Source organism: Papio anubis, chromosome 2, assembly GCF_008728515.1.
Source record: "Papio anubis isolate 15944 chromosome 2, Panubis1.0, whole genome shotgun sequence".
In the NCBI taxonomy this organism is placed as follows: domain Eukaryota; kingdom Metazoa; phylum Chordata; class Mammalia; order Primates; family Cercopithecidae; genus Papio; species Papio anubis.
This window is the reverse complement of record NC_044977.1, coordinates 13,535,359-13,560,068: the sequence shown is the minus strand read 5'-3', so window position 1 is coordinate 13,560,068 and position 24,710 is coordinate 13,535,359. Positions and strand designations below refer to the sequence as shown.

The 24,710-nt window shown below is 33.6% G+C and overlaps 1 protein-coding gene across 2 annotated transcripts in view; it reads right to left on the bottom strand.

The window, feature by feature from the left end:
* Positions 1–21,863: 21,863 nt before the first annotated feature.
* EPHA3 (EPH receptor A3) overlaps positions 21,864–24,710 on the bottom strand; it is a 358,475-nt gene continuing 355,628 nt past the window's right edge. For both annotated transcript variants that reach the window (XM_009198517.4, XM_003893817.3), the window contains exon 17: positions 21,864–24,571. In XM_009198517.4, coding sequence (XP_009196781.1) covers positions 24,466–24,571 — 106 coding nt within the window. In that variant the 3' untranslated portion in view covers positions 21,864–24,465. The remainder of the gene's footprint in view (positions 24,572–24,710) is intronic.

Here is a 24,710-nt window from a genome sequence, read left to right as displayed (position 1 = left end):
TCATATGAAAACCTAATACTTGTTTTAAAGTGTTTGCAAAGTGACCTCACATGGTGTTGCTATGAACCTATAAAGTTTCAAAATAGCAACCATGTTTGAGATAGTTCATATTCTTCTCAGTGAAGTTTACTTTGCATTATATAAGAAACATAAAAGGGACACATATAATACTAAATTGATTTAAATGTAATGAAGTAAAAACTGGGTTCCATACCTGCTGAATCATTGGGAAAATGCACTTCTAATTCTATCCTCATCGATTAAGCTTCTTTTTTAATTTTTAATTTTATTTTACTAAGTTCCAGGGTACATTTGTTTGTTACATAGGTATATGTGTGCCATGGTGGTTTGCTCCACTGTTAATCCATCATCTAGGTTCCCTCCCCTCCCCCGTGTCCATGTGTTCTCACTACTCAGCTCCCAATTATGAGTGAGAAGATACGGTGTTTGGTTTTTTTGTCCCCGTGTTAGTTTGCTGAGGATGGTGACTTCTAGCTTCATTCATGTCCCTGCAGAGGACAGTATCTCATTCATTTTTATGGCTGCACAGTATTCCATGGTGTATATGTACTACATTTTCTTTATCCAGTCTATCATTAATTGTCATTTGGGTAGGTTTAATGTCTTTGCTACTGTAAATGGTGCTGAAATAAACATGCATGTGTCTTTATAGTAGAATGATTTATATTCCTTTGGGTATATACCCAGTAATGGGCTTGCTGGGTCAAATGGTATTTCTGGTTCTAGATCCTTGAGGAATCACCACAGTGTCTTCAACCATGATTGAACTAATTTACATTCCCACCAACAGTGTGAAAGCATTCCTATTTCTTCACAGTTTCTCCAGCTTCTATTACTTCTTGAGGTTTTTTTTTTTTTTTTTTTTTTTTTAGAGGCAGTGTCACTCTGTTGCCCAGGCTGGAGTACAGTGGCGTGATCTCGACTCACTACAACCTCTGCCTCCCGAGTTCAAGTGATTCTCCTCCTGCCTCAGCCTTCTGAGCAGCTGGGATTATAGGCACGCACCACCACACCTGGCTAATTTTTGTCTTTTCAGTAGAGACGGGGTTTCACCATTTCACCATATTGGTCAGGCTGTTCTCGAACTCCTGTCCTCATGATCTGCCTTCCTCAGCCTCTCAAAGTGCTGGGATTACAGGCCTGAGCCACTGCACCTGGCTGCTTTTTGACTTTTTAATAATCACCATTCTGACTGGTGTGAGATGGTATTTCATTGCAGTTTTGATTTACATTTATCTAATGATCAATGATGTTGAGCTTTTTTTAATATATTTGTTGGTGGCACAAATGTCTTCTTTTGAGAAGTGTCTGTTCATATCCTTTGCCCACTTTTTGATGGGGTTGTTTGTTTTTTTCTTGCAAATTTGTTTAAGTTCCTTGTAGATTCTGGATATTAGAACTTTTGTCAGATGGGTAGATTGCAAAAATTTTTTCCCATTCTATAGGTTGCCTGTTCACTCTGATGATAGTTTCTTTTGCTGTGCAGAAGTTCTTTAGTTTAATTAGATCCCATTTGTCAATTTTAGCTTTCGTTGCTATTGCTTTCGGTATTTTAGTCATGAAGTCTTTGTCCATGCCTATGTCCTGAATGATATTGCCTAGGTTTTCTTCTAGGATTTTTAATGGCTTTGAGTTTTACATTTAAGTCTTTAATCCATCTTGAGTTAATTTTTGTAGAAGGTGTAAAGAAGGGGCCTAGTTGCTGTTTTCTGCATATGGCTAGCCAGTTTTCCCAGCACTATTTATTAAATAGGGAATCCTTTCCCCATTGCTTATTTTTGTCAGGTTTGTTGAAGATCAGATGGTTGCAGACGTGTAGTGTTATTTCTGAGGTCTCTGGGGTCTCTGTTCTGTTACATTGGCCTATATATCTGTTATGGTACCAGTATCATGCGGTTTTGGTTACTGTAGCCTTTTAATATAGTTTGAAGTCAGGTAGCGTGATGCCTCCAGCTTTGTTCTTTTTGCTTAGGATTGTCTTGGCTATACAGGCTCATTTTGGTTCCATATGAAATTTAAAGTAATTTTTTTCTAAATCTGTGAAGAATGTCAATGGTAGTTTGATGGGAATAGCATTGAATCTGTGAATTACTTTGGGGAATATGGCCATTTTCATGATATTGATTCTTCCTCTCCATGTGGATGGAATGTTTTTCCATTTGTTTATGTCCTTTTTTATTTCCTTGAGCAGTGGTTTGTAGTTCTCCTTGAAGAGGTTCTTCACATCCCTTGTCACCTGTATTCCTAGGTATTTTATTCTCTTTATAGCAATTGTGAATGGGAGTTCATTTATGATATGGCTCTCTGCTTGTCTGTTGTTGATGTATGGGAATGCCTGTGATTCTTGCACATTGATTTTGTATCCTGAGACTTTGCTGAAGTTGCTTATCAGCTTAAGGAATTTTTGGACTGAGATGATAGGGTTTTTTAAATATAGAATCATGTCATCTGCAAACAGAGACAATTTGATTTTCTTTCTTCCTATTTGAATACCCTTTATTTCTTTATCTTACCTGATTGACCTGGACAGAACTTCCAATACTATATTGAATAGGAGTGGGGAGAGAAGGCATCCCTGTCTTGTGCCCGTTTTCAAAGGGAACGATTAAGCTTCCTTTAAGACATCTTAAACTCCTTTACATTTGGACATAAAGGAAAAATAGTCATAAAATTTTCTACTGAATCAACAGAAGAGGCATATGCAGCATCTTAGGACAAGAGAGAGCAACACATACATGCTCTAATAGATGACAAGTCTCTTGATGGACAAGATACCTTATATATTTTGCATTCACTTTCTAAATGTATAAGAAAACAAATAAGAAAAACATTTCAACCTTTGACCATCATGTCAGTACAAAATGTTGTAGTGTGATTCAGTACAGTACCCGACAGCATTTCACAGTGTGTGTTCTGCAAAACAGATACCTAGCGAAAAACATTCTCTGGTCAAATAAATTTGAATGATGTAGAATGAACATAGTTAAACAGATGCTTTAGTACTGAACTTTCTGGAAACGTTAAGAACAAACATAGAGATTCATCAATAGGTGGTATAGAGCATACAACATTTCCCAAACTTAATAAAAGGAGCCTTTTGCATTTTCATTTAAATATTTATAATTTATAGAAATAATTTTTAAGACTATACCTTTATTGTGATCTTAAAAATGAATCAACCATGGACCATAACTCAAATTCGTATAGTAACTATTATTGGTCAGCAATTAAAAAAGGAAAAGTCCAGGCTCACAGGCTCATGCCTCTAATTTTAGCACTTTGGAGGTCAACGCAGGAGGATTGCTTAAGGCCAAATGTTTGAGGTTATAGTGAGCTATGTTTGTGTCACTGCACTCCAGCCTGAATGACAAAGAGACACTTTCTTAAGAAACAAAAGAAAGCCACACAAATAAACAAACAAAACAAAACAAACAAAAAACCCCTGAAGTCACAAATTGGCATGTAAAACTATTTGCCACAGGTGGCACAAGTAATTGAGTATGATATTTAATTTCCTTTTATGCGTAGAGATTCCTAATGACTTTGATTTTATTTCTAACACACTTAGATTATAAAAAGTGGTAGAAAGCACACAAAAAAGTAGATAAAACGTGTAAGCTGCCTAGCTCTTTTATAAGCAGTTGTTCAGGTAACAGTTCTGGCTGTTTTTAACAGAACTATAAGTTGTGTCATATATTTGCTGTGTGGTGATTAGGGAAATTAATGCTAAATGAAATCCATTGACCTTTTACAAGGCTCTCAGAGAGCTTTGCAAAAGTTTTTATTCGGGAATAGAAAACGTGAGCACGTAGACTTTTGAAGAGTTATGTTTTGAAGTTTATTTTTTCAATAATTAGATTTCTAAACTTCCCTTAATTTGTTTATATTAAATAAAAAGTCAGTGACTTCTTTTGATGTTTCACAACAAAACATTTAAAAATCTACACACATAATTCAATATGATATCAATTTGGGTGAATGTTAATGCTAGACAATAATATTCATTTTTCAGGGAACAAAGCCATCTAAAAACGTTTTGTTTCAAACTCAGTGAATATAATTTAAAATGGTCATTCCAGATTTCATAACTATTACACAACTGAAGAAGAAACAGAGAAAGAGGGTGAATCTATGAGTGGCTTTGTAATTCTCTCTCAATATTAAAAAAAAAATGTTTTAAGACATTAAAAGACAGCAAGAGTTTTTCTGAAGAATTCTGGAAATGAAAAAAAAAAAGAATTCTGGAAATGGACATAGGTCAGACAGGGACTCTGGAACTAAAAAGCCCTATAAAACTCCAAAATTATGAGCAGCTGGTTCTATCAGACTCCTGTGAAGTGCAGTGCTCTGGTTCAAGAGTTTCCTTGTCATACAATCAAAGGACGGAAACATTAAGATTGCAGATGTAGAGTGGTGACACACTGTAATTTCATACAGATCATAAGGTGGTTTGGTGACATAAGAATTACTAGACCATGAGTCCTAGGGTCCATGAAATGGATTAAAGCTTTATTGCTCTTTGGAGTTCTGACAATGACAAATGCTCTCTCTGATGTTGGGATTATCTTGTCTAAACTTTTGTTTCCTTAGTTTCAGGTTTCAGTTTTTCCTTAGCCATCTTCTAAGATCACAATAACTTCCGTGTTTTCATTGTTATTGGAAGGCATTTAGAGACACCCCGCCCGCCGCACTTGTCTTTGCCTCTGGCATCGTATCCATGCATAAGTCATTTTTAAATTTCCCATTTCCTGATACATGTTTGAATGATGGACTTGATGTGGTCACGTGACCTGACTACAAACTTCCATTTTAAAAAATAGGAGAAAGAAAAAGAATAAAAACCAATGAGAAAGAATTTTATAAGAAATGCTTAGATACAAATATTATGAGTATTAGGTATTAATGCGATCAATTGACAGCATCAATTAACTAAGCAGATTTTTGACAGCAATCACTTAATAACACGTCAAATTCGTACTGTATACCTTCTCAGATTCAACAATCATATGCACACAAGTAAGGTGTTTTATAAATAACTTTTCTTGTTAAGTTAAAAATGAAAAATTTAAGCACATTTCAAGAAAATATTTTACAATAATTTTTTTTTATTGAAATGGGAATTATAACTGATTGCAGAAAGAGAACGAGTTTTATTTTCTATTGACCCTGAACCTGATGGCACTTTCCCCTCACCCTATCATTCTATCTTTGTCATAATCATGCATTGTGAAAACACTACTTCTGGTGAGGCTAAGTGGGAAAATCTTTAATATGAAAGGAGTTATATAGTACACTAATTCAGCAAAATTCAATGGCATTAGCATTCAATGTTTTTCTAGTATCTGTTAAAAAGTGTGTGAAACCATGCATATGGAAACACATTAAGATTTTTACTTACTGCTAAAATTTCCCCGTAAACCAGATTGAAATTTTGTCCTAAAAGCATTATTTCCCAACAGAGTTTCAGGCTGTATTTGGATGTGTTATAATTGCATTTACTTTTGAAAAAATTAAATAACTGAATATTGGTAGATGTAATACAGTTAAACTAACTTGCCTGGGAGTTCTTCTGTCCTACAAAAAACAGAAAAACAATGCAATCTGTGTACCAAATATAAGTTAAATCAATTGACATAGCAAAGTGGCATATATTTGGCTTTAAGGAGGGTAGAGAAAGAGTTTCAGATGTAATATGGATTTTTATACTTGAGTTACATAATGAGAGGAGATTTTTAGAACAGGTGACAATTACATGGTACTTTTTTTTTCTGAGACAGAGTCTTGCTCTGTCTCCCAGGCTATAGTGCAGTGGCGCAATCTTGGCTCACTGTAACCTCCGCCTCTGGGGTTCAAGCAATTCTCCTGCCTCAGCCTCCCAAGTAGCTGGGATTACAGATGCCTGCCACCACACTCAGCTAAATGTTTGTATTTTTAGTAGAGACAAGGTTTCACCATGTTGGTCAGGCTGGTCTCAAACTCCCGACCTCAGAAGATCCACCCACCTCGGCCTCCCAAAATGTTGGGATTACAGGTGTGAGTCACTGCGCCCAACCTATGTGGTACTTTATATCAAACCTTATTCCTTTTGTAATTTCAGGCAGCTAGCATTGTGTTTGGCACATGAGCGTTTAATAATTATTAAAATATGAAACAGCTGATTACAACTAAAACTCCCATTGTATTGCTGATCTTTGTTTTAGATCTTGAGGGAAACACTAAACAACAAAAAAAAAACAAGTATCCATCACTATCAATGAGTTTATAATGTTTTTGTATTTCAACTTTCTGAGAAACTGTATCAGTGGATTTAGAATTAGACAGAACTAGTTTTAAATCTCTGTTGTCACTTAGTAGCAGTGCCAATAGCCAAATGTCTGATCTTTTGTAAAGCACAGTCTTCATATCTATAAAATGAAGATAATGAGAGTTAGGGTTGTTACTCCTAAAGTTCTTAGTCAAAAGGCATCTTCCACATTTCAAAATACCAACTGAAATAGTTTTCTTTGTACAAAGTTGAGAAAATGAAACAAGGGTAACAAAACTACATTTGCTATAAATCTTTAATGATTTATACATTATTTATTATTGCATTTTCATGAAATTTCTACAAAAGGAAAATCTACAGAGATAAAAAGCAGATCAGTGATTGTTTGGGGCTGGCATGTGGAGTGAGGGACTGCAAAAGGGCACCAGGGAACATTCTGGAATGAGGAACATGTTTTAAAACTAGACTGTGCTGATGCTAGCATGATTTTAAAGTTACCAAAAATCAACATATTATACACTGAAAATGGGTGAATTTCATGGTATGAAAATTCCACTTCAATGCTTTTTAAAAAAGCAAGTCACAGTACAGAATTATATTTATATTTGGGAATATGAACATGTTTACATCATTAATTTAAACGTGTCCATTTTTCTATGTACCCGTCTATGAAACTCACACCTTTAAATACAAAGTTTGTCATTCTTGTTTCTACACCTGCCTCTCATACTCTCAATACCAACAAGTAGACTCCTTCCCCAGAGCAGGGACATCTTGTTCATTTCTGTATCTGCGGTGAGAGCAGGGACATCTTGTTCATTTCTGTATCTGCGGTGAGAGCAGGGACATCTTGTTCATTTCTGTATCTGCGGTGCATCATGGTAACTGGCACATCAATAGCTTTTGACGATATTTCTGCTGGACAAATATTATGCATTATGAAGAGTAAACATAAATGTTAGGATAAATAAATATCAATAAATAGAATTTATGAATCCATATGTTTTCATGGAGACTGTCTACATGTATTTATTTCTACAATTTGGAATTATTTGGAAACAGATGACCACTGCATTTTGTAATAAATGGGATTAGTAACAATTTACCTAGGAGTAAAACATACTAGAATAAGTCTATAATGTAGATCACAATAACTTAGACTTTTTCATGATTTAGAGATTTTTAAAGAAAATTAATATTGGCATCAACAAAGAAAGGAAGTCATAAATTACAAAGTAAAAATCAACAACATATAATTGATTAAATAATTGCACACATTTTATATCTGTTCCTTAGTGTTTGAGTTTCAGTGACTATATATCCTACCTATTTAGAGTGCTATTATATCCATTTAAAGTTAATACAATTGATTTTAATTAAATACTTTATAATAAATACTCACGAATCAATCTGTACAGTCAGAAGAATTAGTAGAAAGAATTTCAGTATAGAGTTAGCAACATTTTGGTTTGATAACTTATGAGGAATGCGGACATTTTGTATCAGTTCACTTAAGAACATTTTCAGAAATATCTAAATAAGTTGAATCTGAATCATATTGCTCAAAATAAATAGAAAAGTAGCACATGAACTTTTGGGTATCCAAATTACACTCAAAGCAAGAATTTGAAAGGAAAAGTGAATTACATTAGAAATTGCGGTCAATCTTTACAGCTTTGAAAATGTGCAATTTTGGAATATTGTAAGACCTGCTAACACAAGGCGATGGCCAGTAAATATTAATAGGAAAAAAGAAAGAGAACGAGGGAGGAAGACAAGCAAGGAAGTTGGAATGGGAGACAGAAAGACAAAATATGGACTCGTCCATGTTTTTTTTTTAAGAAACGAAAACAGTAGAAGGCCCAGAAAAACTGTACCGCCAACTTCATGATGCAAAACATGCTGTTAACTGTACCATTAAATGATGCAAAGATCCCCTGAAGGCAAATGTAGAGGCTGAGACAGATGTCCTTAATCATGAGAGTTCATACAAAAACATGCTCCATATGGTTTTAGGACACAAGATGTATGGTTCAACTGGCCCAAGAACAAGAGGAACACACAGCTAGCAGTGAAGAAGGGGAAACAATTTAAGATCCGCATCAAGTTGACAATAGTGTTGACACTATAACAGCTAATGAGAGCCTAACAACCAACAATGGCTCGTCTCTGTACAGAACTCAGCTTTTTATTTTTAAGTAGTGTTCTGTAGCAACATAAAGCTCAGTTGCCCACACAAGCAAAATTAAAGTGAAGAAAAGTCTTTATTAAACCTCGGTATTAGATGCATATGCCCCATCTTTATGAAAAATAGAAAAAAATATCAAATTTTGACTTAGAACTGAAAGAAGAAATTATATCCAGCCCTTTATGAAATGGTTTGTCCTCTGCACATGTCTAAATATCTAGTCAATGTGTTCTAGTTCTGTTACCAGATCAACTCTAGAGATCTGCATCTAGTATTTTCATCTAATGCTTCCTGAGGTAAGTAGTTACTGTTAGAAAACCAGTAGAAGTGCCTCTTGCCCACAATGTAATAAGGAGATTTCCACCATGTGTAAACAAATATAATCACAAAGCTGCATGAAGCTCAAACCCCACATAAGAGACATATTGTCTTCTCTAACAACCAAATTGAATTGAGTAACTAGACAACTTTTTTCCATGAGCTGAACTGTGTAGGATCAAATAATTATTTTAATCGGAATACAAATTTGCCAAGATTGTCTAGGAGCCTCACATTTCTTCTTTTAATAGTTAGAAGTCGGGGACATTTTGAGTCATTTCAAACAAAACCTAATAACTTATGTCTTACACAGCAGGAAATCATACTTATGGCCTGGACATTTATGACACTTAATATCTACTACTTTGAAGCAACATTTCTAACTCTCTAAAAATATGTGGCTTACTGTAAACTAGGAATATACAGTTTATCATTTAAAACCAGGAAATGAAAACTAAGTTTTGTGTTACTTAAATTGAGACCAAAATATCACTTTCATAGGAAGTAAAAAAATTCTGTTTCCCTGAAGGAAGCTTTCTAACTTCTATAACTTTTATTATTACATACTTCAAATGTCAAAAACAAAAGTCATTTTATTCACCATAGTAAATAAGAGAAGTCCTGCTCTGCATTTTGAAAACAGTTATTGAGCAGTTTTAATGTAAAAATTTTCTGTAATTTTGACTTTTCAAAGTTGACCTTTTGAGCTCGTTTGCTTCAGAGTACAATTTTGGTAAAAGTAAATCCTAAAACCAGGCTTTCACTTGGATCAAGGTAAGTAAATAAAGAAAGGAAATAGCACCACTTAAGTAGATAAACTAAGGAAAGCACTTTACCCATAATACTTTATCTTTCCAGTTCTATTAACTTTATATAATGATTATTGTTTATATGGTGGAAAAAAACTGAGTCTTTAGAGTTCAGCCAGCATTGAATTCAAGTAACAAAAAAGCGAAGGGTCTTGAACTCAGATTTGCTTGATTCTAAATCCTGATTTCTTCCCATCATGATACTTTTTAACAAGCATAACAGCAAGAACTCACAGTAATTATCTAATATTTTCTGATACCAATGTTTATTTACTTATCTATTCAAAATGTCACTTTTTAAAAGACATGTAGTGTTTAAAACATCCGAAGGTATACAAATAGAAATGATTTTAGTCAAATTTTCAAGGGCATACAGTATCATGGCTAAGGGTGTCCCTTAGAATCTTTCAGAATGTAAATAACAAAAAAATATATAGTTTACTTAGTGATTATAGGTTTATTTAATGATGCATGGATTGTGGGAACAATAAATCATTTTAGCATCTGAACTCTTGGAAGGATCAAAAAGAACTAGAATTTTTTCAGGCTTCAACAGTAACTTTAATATCCACCCTCCCTACAGTCTTTACCTCCCTACTTCACCAACATACCTGAGGCCTCGAATCATGCCTGGCACAGAGTAGATATCTCAAAAAAAGCAAACAAACAACAAAAAACCCACATTACTTGTTGCCACTGAATAAATGCGTGGAATTTTTGGCTTATGTTGGTGATAATAGAAACTTCGCTAACTTCGTGCTTTTGTTTTTCTTTTCCCAGTTGTTCAGTGATCTACAACCAAATAAACCAATCACAGGTGTCAGCTTATATTACAATACTGACTTTTACAAATCTTAAAACTATTGAAGTCTTTATGACTATGTAAAAGTATAAAAAATACAAGATCAAATTAGGGTGCATTTATTTTTAAGAGCACAAAGAACACAAGCGCTTAAAACTCCTGTTATATACTGAATAATTCTGAATTACCACAACCAAGCAAGAGGGTCCTGAATAGTTTCCAGCTAACTCTTTAAACTCCGGACAAACCAGTTCAAAAAGCCCTGCTAAGTAGCATGGATAGAGTCATAGGGTTTTATTCTGTTATATACAGCACTCTCATTTTCAAATTTTAATCGATTTATAATAGTAAATATCACATAATACAGATTGTTAGAACTGGAAGAACATATAAAAATATCTAGACCAATTATCATTTACCACAGGTAAAGAAGATAATATTTGTTCACGTAAACATTTTAAGGGTTTGCATGTCTTTATGAAGTTGCAAGTGTTTATTGTAATACCTTGAACAGATATTAAGAAAATTATACAAAATGATTTAAAACCTTTAAAAATAAACAAAAATGTAATTCTAAAATAAAACTAGGTCAAGGAACCCACAGAAAAGCAAGAAAAGACAAAGAGCATAATTTGAAACAGAAAGGAAAAATAGAAAAAAACAGTAAATTAGCAGACTTAAGCCATAATGTAATTACTTGACAAATAAATGAATTAAATACATCAATTAAAAGACACAGATTGACAGAATGAATAAAAACCATGACTCAACTATATTGAATCTACAAACGCTTTCAAAAATAATAACACAGGTGTGTTAAGAATAAAACAATGGATGAAAATATATTATGGAAACATTAATTTTAAAAAGTAGAGTATTTGGCAAATTTTTGTTTGTGTACTCTATTTTGCCTTAGGAGATAAAATCGCTTTAGCTCTGAAGCAATAAAATATATAATGATATATATTACATATAAATATACATAACATATATAATTGTGTAATATATAAAGTGGACTTAAGAGCAAAGAAAATTAGTAGGGACAAAGAAAGGTATTACATAGTAATGACAGGATTAATCTAACAAGAGACATCATGGTCCTAAATGTGTATGTACAAAAAAAAAACAAAAAAAACAGAGCTTTTCAATACACAAAGCAAAATTGGATGGAGTTGAAAGAAGAAATGGTCCAATTTACAAATACAGTTGAGAACTTCAAATTCCCACTGTTAGCAGTAAATAGAAGTATTCAATAAAATGTGAGCAAAGATATAAGAGAACTGAAAAACACTGTCAACCAATAACATTCACCTGACATTGATAAAACTTTCCACTCAATAACAGCGTAATATGCGGTCTATTTAATTGTCCACCAAACATTCACCAGGATAGACCATATGCTGGCTCATTAAACAAACCTCAGTAGATTTAAAATCATCTAAATCATGGAGAATATATTATTTAATTTTAATAGAATCAAATTTGAAATCAGTGATAGAGGAAAATCTCTGAACATTTGAAAATTAAAAAACACACTTTTAATAATTCATGGATAAAAAAGGAAGTCTCAAAGGAAATAAAATATACATAGAACTGAAAGAAAATTAAAACAAACATCAATATTAATGAGATGCAGCTAAAATAGCAATAAAAGAAAAATTATAATACTATATGATAATTTTTGAAAAGAGAAAATGCTTCAATTAAACAATCTAAGCTACTTAAGAAACTAAGAAAAAAGAGAAAATAACCCAAAGCAAACAAATGAAAGAAATTAAAAACAGCACATATAAACAAGAATCAAACAGAAAAACAATAGAGAAACCAACAAAACAAAAATTTTACCCAAAAAGTTAATAAAAGTATTAAAAATCCAAAACATAGTCATGACAGTAATCATAAACATTGGTAATGAAACAAGCTGCGTTATTTCATAACGATTAGAAGAACAAGGGAATAATGCAAACTATTTTTATACTCACACATTTGACAATTCTTTTAAAATTGAGAAATTCCTCAAAAGCTACAAATTACCACAATGAACCAACTTGAAATAAACTAAATAGTTGTGTAGTTATTAAATAGAGTTTATAATTTAAAATATGCTGAGAGATAAATCTCCAGGCCTAGATAATTTCACTACAGAATTCTCTAACACTTAAAAAAGAATTAGCCCAATTTTATACAATCTCTTTCAGAAAATAAAAAAAGAATGTTCTCCACCTTATTTTATGAGGCCAGTATTATCCTGATACCAATGCCCAACAAAGAAAATAAATAAAAAGCAAAGAAGTAAAAGAAATGCAAAAACTACACCTATATATGTTTCATGAAGTTCAGCACAAATCGCTCTACAAAATCATAGGAAATTGAATTCAGTAATGTATTAAATGATCATACACCATGAACAATGAATATTTTGCCCCAGGTATGCAAGACAAGTTCCATATTCAAAAATCAATCAGTATGATCACCAAATGGAAAAGAAAATAGTATATCATCACTCCAATTGAGGCAGAAAAAAAATTTGAAAAATTTCAACACTCGTTCATGAAAAAAATACTCTCAGAAAAATTGAAATAGAGGGGAGTATCTTCAACTTGATAAAGAATATCTACAAAAAATTTCAACTAACATCAAACTTAGTGGTGAAAGATTGATAGCTTTCTTCCTAAGACTGAGAACAATGGAAAGATGTCTGCTCACAAGTTAATATAGCAGAGGAGGAGAAATTCTAGCCACAGTAATAAAGAAAGAAAAAGAAATAAAAACACATACAGGTGGAAGGGAAAAAAGTAAAAATTTCACAATTTGGGGATGGCATGGTTGTCTACATAGAAAAATCCCAAAGAATCTACAAAATAAAAACTTAGAACTAATGTATGAATGCAACTAGGTAGTAGAATATACAACCAAAACCAAGAGAATTAATCACATTTCCATGTACCAATAATTAACAGGTAGAAACCTAAATTAAAAATATAACACTAGGGCCAAGAGTAGTGGCCCACTAGTGTAATCCCAGCACTTTGGCAGACCAAGGCTGGTGGATTATTTAAGGCTAGGAGTTCCAGACCAGCCTGGCCAACATGGTGAAACCCCGTCTCTACTAAAAATACAAAAATTAGCTGGACAGAAGTGGTGCACACCTGTAGTCCCAGCTATTCAGGAGGCCGAGGCAGCAGAATAGCTTGAGCCTGGGAAGCAAAGGTTGTGGTGAGCTGAGATCATGCCACTGCACTCCAGTCTGGGTAACAGAGTGAGACCCTGTCTCAAAAATAAATAAATGAATAAATAAATAAATAAATAAATAAATAAATAAAATATCTGTATACCTATACACACATATATATAATACTAGTTAATTTTGCCAAAGTAAATGAAGTACTTAAGTATAAATTGAAAAAAACTTGTATAAGATCTTTATGCTAAAAATTTCAATGCTAGTGAAAGACATCAAAGAAGACCTAGATAAATGAAGAGGAATACCATATGTGTGGATTGAAAAACTCAACATTGTAAAGGTGTGAATCCTCCCCAAATTATATATAGGTTTAATGAGAAACCTATCAAACGTGGCCATTTTTCATAAAATATTCATATAAGCTATGATCTCAATTTCAGAAGAACCTTTTGATTGTTTAATGCCTAGCAGTCCCGATGTTCTATGCTGTGTACTCATTCCTAACCAAAGGAGGATGAGGGTAAGGGAGTTGATTTCTTCTCTCCTAAATAAATCTTAAATGTGGATATTAAAAGTTTTTGAGGGTAAATCTTTTAATGAGTGTATATTAAATTTATTCATTGCTCTTAACAGCAAAAATTGAAAGGAGTGTTTTGGAGGAAAAAATCCTCTGTGGGTCTCTCATGTTTCTGCATTATCTTTCAAGCAGAGGCACTGTCCTCTTTTCCGCATTTTCTTTTCAAAGATATTTGTATAGTAAATAACCTATACATAAATAAAGACTTAGTACTTCCCTTTGCAGCAAATGGTAAGTTTGTTAACTCTCCAAAATGATAAAGACATTTCTCTCTGAAGAAATCGTTAGGCAGGTTTGCAGCCAATTATAAAATATTGTAGTTCCTTAAACATGAGTTTCCTTTCCTTCAACAAAACTCATTGCATATGCAGGCAAGACTTGGCTCTCTTTGCAGAACTTTGTAGAAATTAGGCCTTGGGGAATTTGTGTGTGAAATGGTGACACTGGATACTGCTACTGCTGTGAGTACCAAACTGTTATTTGTCTCTGACCCAGAAACCTCATGACATCTGCCAATATCCATGAAAATGTGGCAGACCAAATTGTTGACTTGTAAGTAAAGTCTCACACCCATCCTCTTTTTCCTCTCCTCCCTTTAGATGTCTGTACTTGAAACCAACAACCACATTGTGAAGTCACGTGTGAACTTAGCTGGATCCCTGATAACAGCCAACACCAATAACCAGATAGGCGGGCAAATAAATATTCAGGAGAATCCAACGCCAGAGTTTGAGTCTTCCATCTGAGGTTCAGGCAACGTGGAGCAGAGACATGCTTTCCCATGTATAAACTCCTGACCTGCAAAAAACATGAAATAAGTGATTTTGTTGTTGTAAGTCACTGAGTGATACTATACAACTGTAGTGTCTCATGTTATGCAATCATAGCTATCTTAAAAGGGAAAGATTTCTTAGTTTGCTAGTCTTATCCCTGGCATTGGCATTTATTAATTCTTTAAGTATTAGTAAGCTGGATAATAAATAAATATATGTGTATATATATAAATAAATATGTGTATATGCATCTATAAATATATGTATATATGTATTTATAAGTATATATAAACATGTATATATGTATTCATAAGTATATATAAATATATGTATATGTATTCATATATGTACTCATGTATGTATTCATATATGTATATAAGTAATCCATTTAATAAATATGTGTATATGTGTATGTAAATATATATATTTCTCTTTCTCCAGAGTAGGAAAGTGTATAATAGGATTCCTTTGTCACCCATAGTGATTTTACATTATAAATGTGTGTTATTCAACAATTATGGGTTTATTCTACATGCCGAGCCCTGAACTTGTCTGTGTTAGATAAGACTTACCTCTACAAAACTTTCTGTTTCAGAGAAACATTAATCTAAATGGAAAGCAATTGTATGTTGCACAGAATCTATGCTACAATTGTTGAAATAGATAATATTGCTTATGTGTCCTCCAACAATACATTTAATATTCATTTAACAAAGACTAATTGTATGCCTACTAACCTATTGTATACTAGGTATTCTACTAAGCACTTGGTAAATGAACCATCACACTAGGCTAAAAATTAATGTCATGCCACAGCCTTTAATGCTCAAATGATCCTCAAACTGAACCCATTAAACTAAGAAAAATATTCTGTTGCAAAAATGTCTTTAAAAATTTGAAAATATCGACAAATTAATCTATTTGATTCTGCAGACAAGTATTAAACTTTCGTGTATTCAAACTTAATTTTATTACCCTAAGATATTGTTATGATTTCAATGTTCTAACTTCCATAGAGTATGTTATGCGTGTGTGTGTGTGTGTGTGTGTGTGTGTGTGTGTGCATAATCTCTGAGTCAGAAACATGAAATTGAGTATTAAGGGCTCTCCAGACCAAGATAAATAATTATATTGGCAAATTGAGCCTTCTCTGAAGGATTGTATCCAAATGAATTTTGAGTAGAGTCTGTTTCAATTTTTGCATTGCTGAGTTGCTGATATGAAATATATATTTATTATATGAAGCATACCTATGGCAGTTAAATTTAGATAGTGTTATCTGCAACAATTTGTATTGGCTTCCTCCCAAGGCTTTCAATTTGCCATGTATGAGAATAAATGAGAACCATATGAAAGTCAATAAGTTCTTGATAGTACATGACATTCTGTATTCTCTCATCCTTGATTTTAGCAACATTCCAAGGGTTTGACTTCCATCACTGAGGGTGATAGCCTTCAAAAATGTAAAGGTTTTTTTCTTGGCTTCAGATAAGAATCCTAAACTTAACACACGTCCATAAATCATTGGTGTGGAAATCTGTCAGAAAATAGCACAAGAGTACTATTTTTTCCTTGTGTTATTTGGTGTTTCCAAATTAGATTATTTGTTGAATGTTCAAGGAACATGTTTGCTTGAAGGGTTCACCATATGTCAAGGAAATCTCATGCTATTGAAATGGAGTTCTCAGAAATGAAATCAAGGATAACTGCCTGTTCCTTCCTCTACCATGGTAGTGACAATCAAAGGATTTTGCAGAACTGTATCTCTTCTAGCATAGTTACTGAATTACAATTGCACATTGAAAAGTGGAAAATAGAGACTACCCAGGATTTTAATTCTGGAATACTTTTTATAATTGTCCTTCAGATTTTATCCTCAAGTTGTAATATTATACCGACAGCTAATAAAGTATAATAGTTCAGAACAAGAGTTCTGGAGCTGGTTTTGACTTCAGTTCTTCTACTTGCTAGCTGTCTGACCTTGTGTGATTATCAGCTACTCTAAGTTGCAACCTATAAAGTGGATAACATTATACTTATTTCATTAAGTTCTTGGAAAAATTAAATCAAATAATATATGTTAAGGGCTTTGTACATAGTAAAAGTTAAATGAACGCTAATTATAATTCTTTAGAAAAGTTAAAGTTTATATGTTTGTGTACATACACGTAACAGGCACATCAAGCAACTTTCTTTTAGTATTACTATTACTAGCACTACTTTATTTCTAAGTTAAATGGAAAATTACCTTTCTTCAGAGAGGATAGATGATAGCCCACCTTGTTGGAAAATGCGATTCGATTATGACTATTCTTCATCAACATGTAACTGAGTTTTCCCAGAGAATTTCAGGGTGAGGACTTCTGCAAAAGTCCAAACTCTTCATTTTATGGCACATCTAACTCCACCACTTATTTTCCCAAATTGCATCTAGAGCCTGTGTGTCAATAGAATGTGCATCCCAGAAGCCTCATAAGGGTAGATTTTAGTAGGCATGTTGACGTTCTTTGTACATAGTGAGAAAGTAGAAAGGATCAGAAAAGCTTTGGCATTTACCTTGTTAAATTTTTATAGCTAAGCTCTGGTTCAAGGGTCTACTGAAACAACTTAACTGCACTAAGAAAAACGGGAGCATTGAGACCAATGAAACGAGTCCACAAAATTCTATGAAAATGAACCAGTTCTAGCAGAGATCAGTATATTCAATGATCCAAGATATATAACTAGAACATTAACTAGCTTTACTGAGCTAAAGGATATTTACACTTTTTCCTATGGGGAAAAATAATCAGATACATCTCCATTTGTAATGTTATCAAACATTGTTTTAATATATTAATTCAACTCAAAACATTTGTTTCTTTATTATATACCAGGAAAAATTGCAATAGGTGATGCAGCAACAATGGTTTGCAAAGCATAGTTCAAGGCGTCATCAGCCAAAAGTAAAGATGGGGCATAAAGAATAAGCAATCTCGGTTAAGATCATGTGTGTCAGTATTAGGGTTCTACTGCTGCATGAGGAAAGGTTACCTAACCCAGTTTTTAGGGATATAAGAAGACTTGAAGAATGAGTAGAGATTGGCTAAGTGATTCTAGACAAAAGATCAAAAAGGTCAAAGGCTATGATGTATTAAGGAAGTGTGGAATACTCAGCAAACTACAAGTGGGTCAGTACAGTTGTATAGAGTGTAAGGAGTTAGTGGGTTAACCAGAAAATAAGGAGAGAAGCAGGGTTTTATTAAGGATAGGTCTCATGTGCCAATACCAAAGAGTAGTCTGTATTTTAGAAATAAAAACTTGGCAGCTGCAAGGTAAGTTCAGTGTGCGTGTGTGTGTGTGTGTGTGTGTTCATAATTAAGTGGGTTATAATTTAAATATATAGAAATTTTTCACAAAGACTCAGATTAAGGATTCTCTTGAAAAATCAAGAATTAATATATACACCTACTATGTACCTACAAAAACTTAAAAAAAAAATTAAAACCTAGTTTCCCTAAACCTTAAAACAAAGAAAAGGGAAAACCAGGATTTCACACTGGATAGGTGTTGTCTTACACCTGAGAAGTTTGCTTTTAGTGGAAGAAAAGGCACTTTTACGGGTCACCACACTCTTCACTTGCTTCACTCGTTTATATAACCTGCCAGGTCTCTGAGGCATTTGAGTTTGCAAGCCTCCTGAGGAGGAACTACCACATTAACTTTGCTGTATTAGTCTGGCTTCATATTGAAGAGTAGGTTGAAGATACCAAGACTCAAATCAGGGCACAATTTAAGAAATCCCTTCTGTAATTCAGAAAAGTCATGAGGATCCACCAGAGATTCTGCTGGGCAATAGAGAAAAGGGATGAGAGTGAGCATTTCTAAGGTGGCATTGTTAGGGGATCAGTTAGACAATGAAGAAAAGGTAGAGGGAAGAATAAATGATAACATTTTAGTTTTCCAAGTGAGTCAACTTGAGAGTCATCTAAGTTTAAGATTTTCAAGAATCAGACACAGGAAGAATTAAATCCACAAATAATTTTTGCTAGAAATGCCTGGGAAGCACTGGAATAGGGTTTAAGAGAAAATACAAGGAGCTTTCAGATAGAAATACAGGTCTGACACCTATAAAAGGAAAGAGTGAAGGAAGGAAAATTGAATAGTAAAGAGCTCAGACTGCAGGGAATGCCTGAGCAAGCTTCAGTTAGGATGATTAGAACATGAGATACAAGATTACTTGTTAGAGGGATTTACCACTCGAAAAGAAATGGCCTGGCCCTAGTACTTCCACCATACTCAGTCACTGACAGGCGTTAACCAAGGTAGAGCATGGACCGCTAAAAATATGTTGGGGATTTTTAAATTATAGCAGCTCACAGTTGTCAGCTAACTGCTCTCTTGCAATAAGCTCTCTTGAAAGGAAATCTGAGCAGTGTACTCACATAGCTGACAGGTACCATTAGTAGAAGTATTGGATTTATGTAATAAGAGAAAAGAATTACAAATAGTTGCCTACAGAGAAAAAGAAATTGGCGCAGTTAGCAAGAAACTGGTATTTCTCTGATAAGCTTTTTGGAACAATCTGCCTCTGACATATTATTTATGTTAAAAGGAGTTGTGACAGAGATTGCGATATAAATTCCAGAAACTTTCCATTTTTATTTAGGCACACTGTCAGACTACTTTCTTTATGTTCTCTTGCAGTTAAGTATGGCAATGGGGTTGAGTTGTAGCCAGTGGGACCAGAGAAGTGGTATCTACCACTTACAAGCAGAGTTCATAAAATCCCCCCAAATGATCCTCTCCTTCATTTTCCTGGCTGGAAGTAGAGGATTTCAAGGCTCCACAAGATGGAGAAAGTGTGGGCTCCTAATTATTGCAAAGAAGGACACCTGGTAAACACCTACTTTGGATTATTCTGTGTTAAAAAAATATTTTTTATTATTTTTAAGTTGATAATATTTGGAGACTTAACTATGTAGCTAGCATTAACCTAAGAGGTGTTCCAAGAAAAATATATTTCTATATAGGAAACACATAAATATTTGTAATGTAGATCTTTACATACTTTCAGAGACATCTTTCCATATACATTTTTACTCTGGAATTCTTTTTCCTAAAGCTTCAGATTCTCATCCCCAATACTTAGAAACTTATTAAAGTTTGGCTTACACTTAAAGCTTGGCTTACACTATATATTTTACAAACCCATGACGTTAAGCTGACTTCTCCTAATTCTCTACTTTGACTAATGGTGCCATCATTTCCACAGACACTCAGGACCTAAATTTTTGGTTTGCTTTGATTTCTGTCTTTTGAAGCATTCTCAGAACAAATCAGTAAATCGGTAAATTTTGTTAATCATCTTTCTTTTATGTATTTTTGTATGTTTTCCATTGTTCACATCTCTATTCACCATCCTGGGGTAGATGTATAGCGTCACGCATAGAACACCAAAATAGATTTCTAACATCACATAGTCTATTTGACCTAGTCGTCTCCAAGCCTCTTTTGCAAATTGTCATTGTCACTGTCCCCAGATCATTGTGGAAATTATAGTAGCTATCACATGATGGGAGGACCACAGAATAGGAAGATTCCAGTTTGACATATCTATCTACCTAGTAGGGTGACCTTGGGAAGGTGACTTGGACATTCTGAGCCTAGAGTCCCTTCTCACATAAAAGTAGCCAATCTCCATTCACAGAACTGTTGCAAAAGATTTAATGAGGTAACTTGTAAATGATGATAGCAAAACAGCTGGCTCATGATAATGCATACTATGTATTTACTGAATGAATAAATACATTATTTACCTCTTCTCTTCCCCTTAACTTATCTCCTGCTTACACAGTATTCTCTACTCCACTCAACTTGACCAAATGCTATTTCTCCTTCAAAGCAAACACAAATCAGACCTGTTTTTTTAATCTCTTCCTAATCACTTCCTTCTCTATGGGAATGTTGATCACTTATTTTATTTGCATATTTTTGAATTAGCTTTGATTGATTTTCATATGTAATCATTTTCTTTAAGGGGACTGCAATGACAAGGGACCTATTGTATACAAAGTATCAGGTGTGCCTTAGTATGTGGCTTGCAGTTGTACTTTATTTATTTTTTTAAATTTTTACTAGTTTTATTTGACCTGACCAGAATTCCTTTCTTCATTTGTCATAAGCAGCATTCTGACTTTCTGTTGGACATAAACTACTTTTATACCACGAACCGCTGAAGAGCATCACTTTCATATAACCCCACACAATATCTCCAAGGGCAAGCACAGGAGTCAGTACTTGCCAATCCGAGAGATTCATTCTCCAGCCCAAAATAATAGGGCCTGTGATCCAAGAAAGGCCTCATGATCTCTGTTGGAACTAGAGAGACAGTAATTCTTTCATAGGAGTTGCAATGCAGAATTAGATTAAAGAGAGTAGTATTTTTCACCTTGTAGAAAGACATAGCTTGCAAATTAACCCAGTTGGAAGCAAAATAGGGCCAAGGGAAGAAGACAAATGATGAGAGAATTAACCCTGTTGACATTGTTTGAATTACTGGTTCAATCTGTGTCTGATCTCTTAGCTAGGGAGTTTATCCCCAGATAATTCTGTCACTTCTAAACATTTTCTTTTTTAGAAAATTAACACAATTTAATTGTTTTCTGTTATTTGTAATCAAAAGAGAACTGCCTATTACAGTTGTGTTTATTAACTTTGAAATAATATTTACTGATTATTTTTCTGGTTTATTCATAATGAGATGTAGACCAAAAACATGTGGATTACACAATGTAAATCCCTTCTCACTAATGGAGAATAAAAACCCAGAAGCATATTTTTTGTGACTTATGTAAATTTCATTATTTTGCTTTTAAATAAGCACATATTTTTAACATATTTTTATATATTTTTTTAAAAACTAAACTTCAAAGACCACTTCTGTATTCCAATCTGTAAAAAATATTTTCATTATGTTTATTATAAAAATATAAATGTTTCCACTACAAATCATTTTACATTAGTAAGAGGCCATCTACATTGTACAACATAAACTGAGTAATATTTTGAAAAGACAAGTTTAAAGTAAACACATACTGCCAATCATATCACATTTATACATGGCTTGATTGATATTTAGCACAGCATAAACTGAGTGAGTTACCAGAAATAAATAATAGATGCAAATCAAATTTAAGATACAAAACAGATCATATGGTACATAACATCGTGAAGGAGTTGCGACCTTATGTTTACTGAAAGTCAATGCAGTTCCTGTACAAAGAGATGGCCATAAGCATTCTAGTACCTCTACTCCACGGTTAAGAATCGTACACTTATGTTTACATATGTACAGGGTAAGAATTGTGTAAAGGAAATTTATGAGAGGTCAAGTAGAAAAATATTAATAAAATGAAGAACAGTATATGGTGTATACAACCTCTACTTTCAAATGGAAATCACAGCCAAAATAAGTGAAACAGATTCAACAATCCTCAACTTCTATTAGTTTATGAAATGCATGGGTTTTGTTGAGTGTGCTCAGAATAGTACCTAAAAAAGTAAATATTAGTCTGGGAAAAAATTAGATTGAAACCATATTCAGATCTCATTCTAACACTCCAAACACAAAATACTTGATTTAAAAAAATGTTTTCTAACTGCTGACAGGAGGTATAATGAAATTTGTGATTAATTTTATAATCACAAGTGTATTTTAAAAAATGTCATGCTCTTATATATCCAATACAGAATTCTAGTAGCCTGATTTGACTCAGGAATATTGCCAAGATTTGAGAAACAATCTTATATCTGAAGGAGCACAATCTAAGTCTTATTACACTAAACCTACAACAGATTAGCACTTGTGAATTTTGATTTGTGATTGTAAGCTGTGTTTCATTAGTGTTCCGTTTTGCATAAGAACATTAAGTTTGCAGCATTGTTTTATCCATTCTGTTCTTGTGATGTATGCATTTCTTATACTCAAGATCATATCAGCATTAGAAAGAGTATTTATAGAGCTACAGTGTTGCTTCAGAATATATTACTAGCTAGATATCCACCAGGTACATCTTTTCAAAATTACTGAGCAAGCTCATAGTTAGCCTTTATGTAATAGTAAGTCTAATCCCTGTGATGAGAAATCGCTCTCCTGCCTACACATTTGAGGCATTTGCTAGATGACCAACTATTCTGAAAATGTTATATCCAGTAAATTCAAAGCAGTACACCAAAACTGCACCATGTGCATTGAAGTGGAAGACTCTTAAAGATAATAATACCTGGCACTAATGATCACAATAATTAATTAATTCACCTAAACGCCAGTGATACAGAGGAGTAGTTCTGTTATCGTCATTCTCTATAAGCAGTTCAGCAAGTTTAAGCAACAATAGTAAGTGACTTTTCAAAGCCAGTGAGCAAGTAATTTTTTTTTCACTCATGCATTGGCCTATACACTGTGTTGCCAATTAGTGCAGCAATCTATATAGGATTCCAATTCTCTCCAGTGTAGCTATTCTCGGAAACTCTAACCCAGCTCCTTCACTAAAGGAGAGAGTTGATAGGCTCTAAGCACCAGAGCAGGAAAGGTATGTTATCTGGTTGAAAAGCCATTGCATACAAGCTAGTATATTACACTAAGTTGTGAGCATACAGTTTATAATAAATGGAGAGGCAAGAATGATTAGGATAACAGACTATGAGAGATTTGGTTAGTGTATGAACAGGAAAAGTATTTCATTTTTAAAAATTATATGTAAGTGGATGGTTCAAAAAATCTGAAAGAAACCCATCATTATCTGTGTCTAGTTGGACTGCTGACACTTTGAGAGAGCATTTGGCACTTGGCTGTAACAAATCCATATTAAATCATCAAGGCATAAATAGAAAACAATAAAAACAATTCAAAAGAAAATAAATATGTACTTTTTTCAAAAATTAAGACATTTCTTTACATGATATACTTAAGGAAGCTAACAATTTAAAAATGTATAGTACTTAAAACAACTACAAATTTCTTCTCTATATGCTTTAAACAGATAAAAGAGAATAATGCAGTGATAAGGTAGTAAATATGGCCAGATAGTTTGAGGTATAAATTCCTCTATGTTGCTTGCTTTAAAAGAAACAAAATACCTGTTACAGATTTCCTCTGTATATAAAAATATTACAAGTCTTTTCTTTTGTGGCTACACCTAAACAAAGCCACCATGTCCGTTTTGTTATTTCACTTGTTTTGATTTTATGATAGTCAGTTTATGATCAATGGCTATATGCTAGTTCTTCACCATTTTACGCTGAAGAATTAAATTTAATCCATTAACTAATATTTAAAAAAGCAATTACAAAAAAATACCCCACCCACCCATCCACTAAATGATAGGGGAAAATAAAGAGTTTTTCAATTCCATTTTAAGGCATTTGTACTCATATTTGAGTGTCTTATTGGACTTGGAACTTCCACCAGTATCTCCAGCATTATTGTCTGTCTGCAGGATGATGCTACACCTTCCACAGCCACCATTTCCTTCCAGAAGTAGTGCTTTACACGGGAACTGGGCTATTCTTTGATTGTGTTTCTAGAGCTGTAATGCTACTGATGATCTTCTTCTGTGGCCCAACCACCGTGACACCAACCTTTTTCATGTCACTGTAAAAAAAGAAAACAATGAAAGAATCGGTTTCTTCGATAGTATATAAGCAGATTTTCAATTAGCACAATTTGCACAACGATATATTCTAGTACTATGGACCTAATTGCCTGATATTTATATCATCGGGGTTATGTC